General features: G+C 30.0%; 1 protein-coding gene across 2 annotated transcripts in view; it reads right to left on the bottom strand.

Moving 5' to 3' along the window:
* Positions 1 to 12,653, bottom strand: part of LOC107364094 (cell adhesion molecule Dscam1-like) — a 47,573-nt gene that overhangs the window by 28,361 nt on the left and 6,559 nt on the right. For both annotated transcript variants that reach the window (XM_015931404.3, XM_015931405.3), the window contains exons 4-6: positions 11,065 to 11,349; positions 2,419 to 2,715; positions 1,697 to 1,993 (exon numbers count right to left, since the gene is read on the bottom strand). In XM_015931404.3, coding sequence (XP_015786890.2) covers positions 1,697 to 1,993; positions 2,419 to 2,715; positions 11,065 to 11,349 — 879 coding nt within the window. The remainder of the gene's footprint in view (positions 1 to 1,696; positions 1,994 to 2,418; positions 2,716 to 11,064; positions 11,350 to 12,653) is intronic.

Here is a 12,653-nt window from a genome sequence, read left to right as displayed (position 1 = left end):
CAAAAAATCATGGTTAGAAGGAATAATCTGTGTATTAGATGATTAATGAATGGATTAATTTCGTTAATCATTTCGTTGGAAAATATTTCAAGGTATTTCATTTTAAACTGAATTTCATCAGAATTTGTCGAATTTTGATGATAAAATTTTTCATCATTTCTTACATCATTATCAATATTTCACGAATCACATTTTTTGCTGCTGGTTTTTCATAGTTTTCATTTTATTCATCGCCTTCATCCAGGAACATTCGAATTGCATTGATTCAAAAGAAAAGCGAATTCCTCTTTTTAAAGATTATTTTCTCATTACTCTCAAGAGACTGTTATGAATATTTATTGAAAAACAAGGAAAGACTCCAAAAGTATGATAAAAGTTTTCACTGATATTTATATTATTTGAATATATGAAAGACTAGGCAAGTCAAAAGAGAAGGAAAAAAACAATTTTCGTTGAACCAAAAATCTGTAAAACAATATTCTGAGCAAAATTCTTTCTTCTTATTGAAATAATAAATAATAATGATAATATCAGGTTTGAGTTGAGCATCATGAATGTTATTGTTGATATTATAATAGACCAAATTGAATCGTGAATGTCTTCAGGTGAATAAATGCAACGTGTTGACCATTTATTGGTTACAAGTTCAATTCCAACCAACTAAAACCCAAATTTTCGGCAACAATTTATAGTCAAAAGTATAACTAGTATGAAATGGCTGGCTCCAGCACTTTGAAAAAGTGCTGGAGTTTTGAGTTTTGAGGAAAAGTTTGAAAGTCGATTTTTGGTTTAGGATTAAAGCCTGTAAATTTTATCGCGATAACTTGAGGAAATTAAGTTTCAAATAAATCTGATGTGAGTTGAAGTCTGCCATTTGCATTCGGATAATTTAATATTACAGTAGGTTGATCAATTAAGTAATTACCTTAATCTTATTATCATTAATTTCATCATTTTATCCTTTCCATTATAATACCATCTTTATCAGAGCAACTGTTTTCATTCTTGTTACAAGATTAAACAATGAGCTTTCCTTTGTTTGATCATAATAATTATCATCATTAGTTATTAAGATGATAAAATTTCTGATAGTTGCATGAGCATAATAAAATGTTGAGGTTGCTCCTTTTGGAAACAGTCTAAATCCATTTCATTTCTATCATGAAATCATATTGCGTGATTAAAGTGGTTTGACAGATTTTGATTATAAATAAAAATTCTAGCAACAATGTGACACAAAAATCTCTCCTGAAACTCAACTTACATTCAGAATTAGATAACTTCTAGCTGCGAAATTGGATGTGTTCAGTTTGAATTTGAAATTTATTTTTGCGTGGATTGACTGATGACCAAAGAAAGCAGAAACAATTGTTCCCACTTTTGCGTGCTAAAAATATCAAAAACAGAATCCAGATAACTTCAACAAACTCATGAAACCTTAGATGGAAAAAACTCTAAATTATAATTTCGATCAAAAGAGAATGAAATTTTTCATCCTTTCCCAACCAAAAGCTACAAAAATGCTGCAAAGTTGATGAACGATTTCTGTTGGCGAACCATCTCGAAAAGATTAAATAAGAACAACTTTTCGATCGTAATTCCGATCAACCTTCAGATCTTAACAAGGCTTCAACGCAAAACGCAAAAATGAAATGTTATGCATTTCCAATCGAAATGAGTATTTGGTGAAACTTACCTTGGATTATAAGCTCGATTTTTCGTTCATCACTTCCATACAAATTGGATGCTGTGCAAGTGTAAAGACCTGAGTCTGATCTCGAACTTGAACGGATCAAAAATTTGGAAATGTATTCATTGGACAGAGCATTGTTTTCCTCGAAAATACTCTGCATCATCAACGGACTAACATTTTTACCGTCTTTACTCCAAACAATTTTAATGGGCATTTCACCGTGAGAAACACAGCCAAGCTCAATGCTTTCACCTTTTTGAGCTTTGATTGATTGAAAGCGTTCAGTAAACCGAGCAGGAACTAAATGGTGATGATGATAATTAATAGAAGGAGAGAGAAAAAGTTTAATCACAATAAACATAAATAATGATAATCATGTTGATGGTTGATAATAATTATAAATAAGCTAATATTATTCATACAATAATAAAGATTTTGTTTAATGAAGATAAATCTTTTCAGATCAACTCTTTTCCCTCTCTTTGATTAATGAGGCTTGAAGATCTTAATAATGCATATTACATTCATTATAACTATTATATAATATTTATCAATAGACTAATGAGTTGAAAGGAAAACATTTGTCATTCAGTTTCATTATTTTTCTGATTAAAAATCAGGGGAAAAGGAAAAATCAAATTCCAACAATTGCCATGAAAAAAAAGAAATGATTGTTGACCCGATGAAGGAGATAATTTTTTGCTCCAAAAATTATATCAACTTACTGTGAACATTTACTTTGACAACTGCACTTAAAGGTGTTCCAATACCGTTTGATGCTTCACACATGTAACTCCCCGAATCTTCAGGAGTAATTTCAATAAAATAAAGTGATCCATTAACCAAAGTTTGAACTCTACTTCCACTTATAATTGTCTTGTAATTATTGATTGACCATTGGTCAGTCGATTTTTTCCATAAAACTCGAGGCTCAGGTTTACCAATAGCTTGACAATCAATGACCAAACTTTGACCCTCAATAACAGATTTATCATCAGGTTCAAGTTTCCATTGTGGTGGAGCTAGAAGGAAAATTGAAAAGACAATTAGATAATCATGAATTGATGAGAATATAATTTTGAGGAATTAAAAAGAATCGAAATTAAGTTAAAAAAATCGTTTTGGGTTGAAATCATTAAAGGATTTGAAATTAATTTAAAACTGTTTTTTGATCGAACTTGAAAAAACTAAAATTTTTCAAGTGAAGTTTTCATCGCTTTCTTGACTTGTTGATTGCTGAAGATTTACGGTCAAAGAGTCTGATTAGTTCTTGCAGTCCATATTTATCAACAGCCTAAGGGTGAAGTAAGTGATGCTTTAAAAGTTGAAGGTAAATGAAATGTTTTTCAAAAGCCTTTTCATCTTATTTCGTCAACAATTTTCTCGAGATTTTGAACGCAAATTGCTCGTAATTGCAATTGAATCTCTTGTAATTGTTGGCTGATTTTCACATTTTTTTCATTTACTTTTTTTTCGTTTTTTCATATCAATCAATTTGTTTGTAAATGGTTTGACTTGAAATGCAAAGAGTAAAAATTAGGTAAATAAGGTGACAATTTATCGGAAGTAACTGAAAGTGTTCAGGATATTAGATGATGATGTTCAAACAAATGGAGTCATGAAAATATTTGATGATGAAACATTGTGCTCCAAGGATTGAATAAATTGTTGATGATTATGATCATGATGACAAGATAAATTGTCGTTAACAATTGAGAATCAATATAATGTTTAAAAGGGTTGATGAATAGAGAACTGAATTTACTAAAATTACAATTGAAGCCTTTTCGTCAACCTTTTTGGGTTTGCATGCTAATAAAGCCTTTCTTTACCCACTTGATTCATTTGTTATTGAGATGTTGCATTAACATTTAAAGTGAAACTTTTCCTTGTGATTCTTTAAAAACTTAAATCAACTGTAAGTGTATTAAGTTGTTGAAAAGGCAAGTAAAAAGTAATGATGAAAACAATTGATTAATGATGCTTTTGATTATCTTTTTGCCTTCATCTTCATTTTTGGATACTTTAATGTAATATTGTTTGGGGTTTCATAATAACAATGTTGTATAGATAACACATATACATTATAACAATGTGAATGAAGGCAGGGAAACAGATTTAGATGTTTACTAGTTAAGGTGAGAAATGATAAATTAGTTGACGCGAAACCATCAAAATTAATCATACCAATTGAAATACATTTCTTGCTTTCAGGTTTCATCAATCAAATTTAACAGTCATGAGATTAGTGAAGAAGCTTCAAAGTAAAAGCTAAATGCAAAAGGTTAAATTTACTGCAAGCTTCAAGAGGAACCAGAAAATGAAGATGAAATGATATTGGGCTGAAATGAAAAAACAACAATTTGCAATCATCAAACTTTTATAGCATTTCAATCCATCAGCTTAGAATCATTATCTGTACAGAATATTTTGAAACTCAGAAAAGCTGGAATTTCATTTAGAAATGAGCAAAAAACTTGAAGCTAAACTGAAGTCCACTTTCAGCTTCAAAGTAAAGTGAATTTGACCTTTTGATATCATTTGACTGCTAATTTTGATGAATCAATGATTCTAATTACAATTTTCTCGAAGACAAACGATATGAACTTTTCATGAAAATTCAAGCGAAATGAAAGTCTGAATTTTTGGATAAGAAGATGAAAATGTTTGAAGTGTAAAATGGAACGAAATTCATTTGAAATTGAATGCATGTTCAACGGTTCAATATGGTTTGATGTTCAGTTCGGGTTAATCTGCAGTTTATCTTCTTAGTTGATCATTTTGTTAATCAGATGTGTTACTGTGTTTAAGACAATTAATGATGCTTATGATAACTTAAGAGGATTACAAGGTTTATCTTGAAACCCATCATAATTTGGAGTCATTAGCCATTGTTAACAGAGTAAACAACTTGGATTTCAAGATAATACAGAAAGTATCATTGGAAGGTGAAAGTTTATTTTCATCCCAACTTGGACAGCTTTTTACCTGATTAATGATTTACAATAAAATTTAAATTAACCATTTTGAGAGAGGCAAAGTCTATCAATATGAGCATTTCTAGTCTAAAGTGCACACATTTGATACGAAATTTCATCAAACATCATCAATCAATAGTTAATTTGTATTCGTTGAACAGTAATTATCGTTGAAGTGTTGAATCTGTTTCATCTTTTAAAATCATTAAACAGTTTGATTCAACTCTTTTTTGCCAATCTTTACATCTTAATCAGATTAAATCATTTCAGTTTCTAATCACAAGACTAATTAGATTAAACAAGATTACAGTTTTCAAAATTCCGAGTTGATCTTTAATCTGTTGAATAATTAATCTTAAGCCATTTGAAAAAAGTCTTCTCTTGTAATCTCGCAATTTCAAGTTTGATGACAATTTTTGGTGAAAACCAATTATCGTAACTAAATTAAACTCTTAGGTTTAAAATGTTGACCTTTAAGAAAGTGAATTATGAAAATTTACCATCAATTAGTAAACATTGACCATAGCCATTGACCTTTCGTTTGAAAACATTTTTCATGTTGTGACAAAGTAATCGATTGAAGCTCTTTTTTTCATCTTCCTTAATGATTATGATGAACATTAATCAGTCTTTTATCACCATTCACATTTAATTCTGACACAGTTGACGTTAAAGCCTCACCTTTATTCCCATTGAAATGATTTCAGATGTAAACTTTTATTGATTAAAAAAGGGCTTTTCTCGTCAATATGACAAGTTAATCTAAAGATAATAATTTGGCCAACTAATCAAGGGTTGATTCAATTTTTTCTTGAACCAATTCGGACTCAATTGTGAGTTTATTTTAACACAAGATTGTATTTAAAGCAACACTAATCTTGGTCTTGAGTTACATCTTCAATGTTATAATTGAAAAGATTGGGAAATGATTAAAGAAATGTGAAAAAGAGAATAAAGCTGAAACTCAATCAGAATAACCTGATCTTTTGGATGAACTTTTTTTTCTTCTCTGTTGCAGTCTTTTTGCTTCATCTGGACAAAAAGGAGAGAAACAAGCAAACAATATTATTCAATGTTATCTGTTGACCCAAAAGTATCCAAAGGGATTGACCACTAATCTTTATCTTATTTGTAATGAGCAAATGGAAAAGCAAAGAGAAGAGAAAAATTGCTCGAAAATCAGAAAAAGCTCAAGTTCAAGTGGCCCAAAAGAGGAAGATGAAGATGATGGAAATGCCAATGACAGAATCTATCTTAATAAAAGTGGAAACTGATGTCAAAAGAGAATGATGAAACTCATGAAAAAAATAAACTTTCATTGTGAATTAGGTAAACATGATTATCATCAGATGCTTGATTAGAAAATATTTGATTATCTGATGAACAATTGTAACCTTTTCTGCATTCTTTCATCTTCTTTCACATAATCGTATTCACAATCAAGGTTGAGATCAAGTTATTGATTGGAACTGATTTGAATAATATGTTGAGGAACATGATAAATCTGAAAAGATTGAAATGTTTTCCTTTCAAGATGAAAATTTCAATAATTCCATAATTAGAATTGAAAAAGAAATATTGAAATGCTAAATGGAAATGAAATGAGCACTTTTTTGTTCCAGAGCTTGAAACGTTTCTTTTCACCTCAATTTTACTTGTAAAGTTAATATTGATATAATTGGAGTTGAAATTGAAATTTAAAAATAATTGATTCACTTTTTGAGTAGATTAAAGTTATCTGGGAAAAAGAGGAATCAGTATTAATCAGAATTAAGAGTTTGCCGTTCAGCTTTTTACATTATTATTATCATTTCAAATGTTTCTCTCTTCTCATCACACTCTATGTGAATAAACATTAAATTGATTCACAATCAAGTTGAATCTAGGAAAATTATGTAAATCATTTTTAACTCAAATTATGGTAATTTTCATCTCAAAACTCGCCTTTATTAAATTGTTATCAGAATGCATGATAATGTGGAACCACAAGAAATCTCAGCAGATGAAAAGAGGAAGAGCATGGAAAATGATGCAAAATAAAAGGAAAAATTTTCTACGTGAAAAAAGGGTCTCATTGTGTTCAACATTTGATGGGCAAAGGGCAACCTCTTTAGGTTGAAAGTTTCATTTATTGAGGCTCAAGTCACAGGTTCAAAAATGTTGATGTTGAGAGATGGAAAGAGTTGATTTGAAAAGAAATAATTTTCTTTGAAAAGTTGAAGTTTTCTTGATAACATGATTATGAACATGTATATGAAAAAGTTGAACTACCAGAGCTGAATGTTAATCAGAAAACTCACATTTTTACAAATTTAAAATGTTAATTCAAACCTAACCAGAAAAGCCAAAAACCTTTGATTATCCATAAAAAGTATGAAATCTTGGCTTCAATTTTTTACTTTCTTGGTAACTCTGATAAAATCATTTGAGCTTGGAAAATGAAAGGAAAAAAGAAGAAGCAACGAACAAAATGGAAAACATTTCCATCATCATTATCATCATGAACAAGTAACAAATTGAATATATCAGGTGTAACTAGCAACTATCATGAAATATTAGATTGAAAATGAAGGTGAAAAGAAGGCAGACTTTTCCATCTTCTGCATTACACCAGCTAATTTAATGGGATTTATGTTACCTACGTTTTTCTCATCATCAAATGAACTTTTCATTTCTCAAACTCATTTCTTAATCGCAAGTAAATAAGGTAAATATGAAGAAACAAACCGAACGCTCTTTTTTTGCTGCTGTCTTGATGATGATAATATTCACTCCCAGTCAACATTTTCTTCATCACTTTGTTCATCATGTTCGCCTCTCTCTTTTTTTCCTCATTTTCATCTTCTTTTTCATCTTCATCTTTTTTTTCTCTGTACACTTATACACACTAATTCAGTGTCTTTTCTGGGCCTTTAATATTTTGCCATTTTCAAAGGAATGAGATTTTTTTCATACTTTTTTGCTTCAATACTGAGATGAAATAAATTGAAATGTGAATGTGATGAAATTGAATAAAAGTTTGAGTTTAAAATTCCCATTGAGTACTTTTCTTGGGCTACTAATAGGCTTACAAGCCATTTAAACAAATTAAGACTATTCAACAAGATTGACTTTTAAGTGATCAACATTTTTAGATCATAATTTGGCTTCGCTTTCAATAGTAAAATCTTCCTTCTCTTCACATACTCAGTTAATCAGTTAAATTGACTTGGTTTTTTGCCCAAAATTTGAGTGTTTTTTATGCCTACTTTAAATGTTGCCTTGCTTCTTCTGTACTAATGTGTTGAGTTGCTCATCAGCAAAATAAGTAAAAATGCTTACTTTTTTATCATGCTTTTATCAATTTCATTTCCATTGAAAGATTTGGATTTTTTTTGCTCGAGCAATACTTTTTGTAAGACAATTTATTGGACTAATGTTTAACAATTGTTACCATTGACATTAAATTATCATAATAATAACGATAAATTATCAGCCTCAATTGATTTGTCAAAGAAATTCAATTCAAATTCAACTAATTTAAATGATTTTATGTGTCTGCCTTAAGAGCATTTCAAAAATATTTTATATTGAAATTGTTGGAAAAGTAATGAAAGACATTTTCATTTATTTTCAGAGTTCAATTAGATTTGATTAACAAGTGAATATTAAATTTAGACTAAAATGATTTCAATTTCAAGCTTATTTCTTCATATTTCAGATTAATTACTCATTGAGCAAAAGTGCAATTTTTGAGGAGAATTCAGATTTCTTGAAAATTCTGATTTCCATTCAATCCAATCTTTTATTTTCTGAGAGATTCGAGTTCTTTCAATTTTTAGATCGGAAATTTTCCTGCAATTTTGATTCATAACAAGAATCGATTTTATGATAACTTATAGCAACTGGGAGTGAGGAATGAATGATTAAACAATGCTGATAATTTGTTTAATTAGAGTTATTTACCCAATTAATAGAAATCTTTTCCTTTTTATTCTTTTACCATGAAATTTTTTTCATTTCCCTGAAGCAATAAACAACAACTAACAAGCTGGAAACAAAAACAAGAATCCAAAGCTAATGAAATAAAAATAAGCTAATAACGATGAGAAACACCTTAAAGATATTATTATCATCTTTAAGGTTGAACAAAGTTTAATGAGGAAAAATAATGATGAATGAGAAGGAAAAAAAACGAAATGAAATATTTATTAAGCTCATTTCAGTGCAATTGACATTCTTGCTGTTGAACCCAATACAGTTAATAGAGACACTGTAAACACAAGGAACGAATGGGAATCACGATTGACGACAAAAACTCATCTGAATGTTTAATAATAATGCTAATAATAATGGGTTGTGATATTGTGCCGTAAGGTAAAATATTTGTCCCATTATTTTGAATAATGTCATTATTCACACTAAATCTTGTACTATTACAAGGAAGTGAAAAAAATGCAAGAACCAAAACTCAATGTTTTTTTTCTCTTTTTTTCGGGTTAAATTTCTTTTCTCTTTTCGTTGCAACAGTCTTAGTCTTTCTTTCTTTCCTCCTTCATCATCATCCTTCTGATCATCTTTCAATTCCTCATGAGACTCAAATTGCATCTCAACTGCTTGAGGCGATAAAAATGATAAGAATCATCAATTTCTTAAATCACATAAATAGCCAAGTTGAGCTAACTTATCAAACTTGCTGTTTATATGGAATAAGCTGAGTAGAGATTTTTGCTTTGGCTTTTCATCTTTCATCTTCATCTTCACAACTTTTTCCCTGTTTAATGGTGAGTAAAGTTTACATTTTTCTTACTTCTTTCATTTTCTTCAAATAAACAGTTCCATCACTTGAATATGAATTATATTTGTTCAACAGATTTACTTTATATTATATCAAGATTATGCTCAATATTATAGAAAATAACTCCAAGTTGAACTGGGAGTTTTTTTTGCTTCTCACAATTGAAAGGAAAAGAAACAGATTCAACATTTGCAAGTTTCTTCTCATCGATGGATCCAATAAATCAAGGAATTGGTGATCGATAAGAGGTCAATTAGAAATTTGAATGAAGGAAAATTTTGAAGGAAAAATGAAAAGTTCGGGAAAAGCTTTTGGTGCATTTTTGAGGTGTTCAGGTTTAGTGGATGAAAAGGGGTAAAAATTTTACTTGTTGGTGAAGACACGAAATTAAGTGCAAAAGCTGATGGAATGAGAGGTTGAAAAGGGAAGGGAAAGAGTTGAGGAGAGTGAGGAAAATGAAGAAAAGGTTTACAGGAATGAGAGAACTGGATAAAGGAATCTTAAAAAGGTAAGGATTGATGATTATTTTCTGACACTCTACTTATGATCAATAATGGATAAGGTGTGAGAAATGTGATTCAACATTTTGTCAATGGTTGACTGAGTTATAAAAAGGAGAAGTGAGAGAAACCCAAAAAAAGAGTGAAAATGGAAGATGAAAGATGAGGAAAAATGATGATCAAAGATAAAAATGACGAGGATGACGAGAATGGTAAGGCAAGATTCATCTTTTTTGTTAATGATAACCAAAGGTCTGCAAGTTGAATCGATAAAAAGGATGTTTGACTCTCTCTCTCAATTGAAACTTTTACCTTTATCATGTTATTTTACTCTCTGTTGTTGGTTAACTTGATGATTCTGTCAGAAATGAGTTGAAATATTTGTCAATATTTTTCTCAAAGTGAAGTCAAAGAAGCAACATTTTAAAAGCTCGATAAATTTCACCAAAAGTAATGATCTTTGCAAGACAATATAATTGCTAATTAAATGAGAAAATTGCAATTCTGGTGATAAAAGGGTCAATATTGACTCTTTTTCCTCACTATTGTTGGCCTCATGAGATTGAATGAAATTTTCCATGAATGAGTTATGCAAATTTTGCCCTTTTCAATGGGTCAACATTGAAATCTGCAAATGAAACTTTTAACCTGGAAACTTGAAATTTGTTTGTTGATTTTGACCAAAAGAGGTAAACTTGAGTGAACATTATCATGAAAGGTTGAAAGGTTTGAATGAAGAGGTAAAAGGGTCAAATCTTAATTGCTTTTAATGTTAACTTGTTTCTCTTATTCATTGAGTCAAAGTTCAAACTTGAAACCTTTGATTTCATCAGTGTGTTCACCTCTTCTCAATGAATCTTATCGATATTATATAGACTAATGAAAGTTTTTCAACTAAATAACTTTATCTTGTACTTGAACGTTGATTTACTTTCACCGTCTAATTCATTGTTCATGTTACTTCATTTTCCTGTAAAGTCAATCAATCAATATATCAGCTATTTTTTCAGGTTCGCCTTATGAAAAACAAAAACAAAGTTCAAAGAAAAGAAATGAAGGTAAAAGGATGGATAAATTGACAATGTGAATTGATGGTAAAGATGATTGTTTACTTACAGTCGACTGAAAGATGAATTGTGTGGTTGTTGGATGAAGCTTCATTTGATGCTACACATGAATATATCCCAGTGTGGTCTTGTTTAAGTGGCTTGAAAATCAATGTTGATATAAAATCGTCGACCTTCTCTAAATGAATGTCATTCGTCAACGTCAAAGGTTGACCATTTTTAAACCATTGAATATCAATCGGCACATCGCCGGTTGTTATTGTACATGTCACTGAGGCTCTCATTCCTTCCTGCAGGTTGCCACCAAAACTGAAAGGCATTATCGTTGGTGCAACTGAAGTAAAGAGGTTGAACAAAAGAAAGATTTTAATGGATAATTAGTTGATTAGCTTTGTTAGTTGGTGGTTTGGGTGGCGATGGAATCTGAATTTCAAAAGTTCAAGTTTACAAATTGATTAAATTGCTTTTCACTTTTCATGTTTCCTTATGTTCTTGACTCGATTTAGCTTTGCTTTATGTTTTTTTCACTTGCTTGATTGGTGATTGAAATGATAAGCTTAACCAGTTTTTTGTTTCCAACTAATCTGATTTAGTGTATATGATAGGTTTTGCTGTCTAAATGAATTTAATCAAGCTGTACAAATAATAATTATCTTGTTCAGAATTGAATTGTTTCTTCTTATGATCATGATGGCGATGATGAGAAACATTGTAAAGCTATTTTGATTAAACTTTCAATGGTAAAGTGATTAATGCTTAAAGGTCTTTTAACATGATTGTTTGTTGTTACTTGTACTTTTTTGTTATCCTGGAAACAATCATTTGATTGTGTTAGACAAGGTTAATGATTAAAGATTGCCTTCTGATTATGTTGACTCAAACTACCATCATTATTATATCAAATATTGTATCATTAAATGGTTTAAAAAGATTTTGAAAAATTACATTTAAACGATTCGAGTAAACCTTGTTGCTATATTAAGTCTAGGGATCAAAAAAAGGAGTCAACAATCAATACAATCAACAAGAGTAAAAAATTTATCGAAAATAATTGAAACGATTAAATAATTTTACCAAAGAAAAGTCGATTTTCAATGAAACTCAAGTGCAACTCAGCAACCAAGCCAACCTATTGACTGATCTTGATGCCTAACAAGTCACTCTCCAAGAGCAACTGTCTGGCCTTGTCAGTGAATCAGTCATGAATCTTGCAAAACTTGAATTGACATGAGACGTGACTTAAAGGCTGTATCATTTGTCACTTGCCTTGTTGATAATCAACAAGATCATCAACTGACCAAACTTTGATTTTTCACGTCCCAATAAATGGACATCATTTTTAATTGTGAATCTATCATCTAATTAAAACGTTACCTTTGCTTCATTTTAGCTTAATTTGGATTTTCTTCTTCTTCTTTTCTCCATTGCCTTTCTTCCCTTTCTATACTATTTATACAGCTTTCTTATATTTCAACTCCCAGTAGGTCTGGGAAGGTAAGTTCATTTTTGCTAATAAAAAGATTTGAGAAAAAGTAACATACAGAACTTTATTTTCATCACAATTAACTAACAATTCTCTCAAGATTTGTATTGTTAACTTTTTGCTGGTACATTAATTAGCAAACTGAGCTTATATAA

The sequence above is a fragment of the Tetranychus urticae genome, chromosome 3 (assembly GCF_039701765.1).
Source record: "Tetranychus urticae isolate SD_2017Ah chromosome 3, NJAU_TeUrti_SD_1.0, whole genome shotgun sequence".
Classification (NCBI taxonomy): Eukaryota; Metazoa; Arthropoda; class Arachnida; order Trombidiformes; family Tetranychidae; genus Tetranychus; species Tetranychus urticae.
Note: the sequence above shows the minus strand (reverse complement) of the source record. Positions and strands in the feature narration are given on the sequence as shown.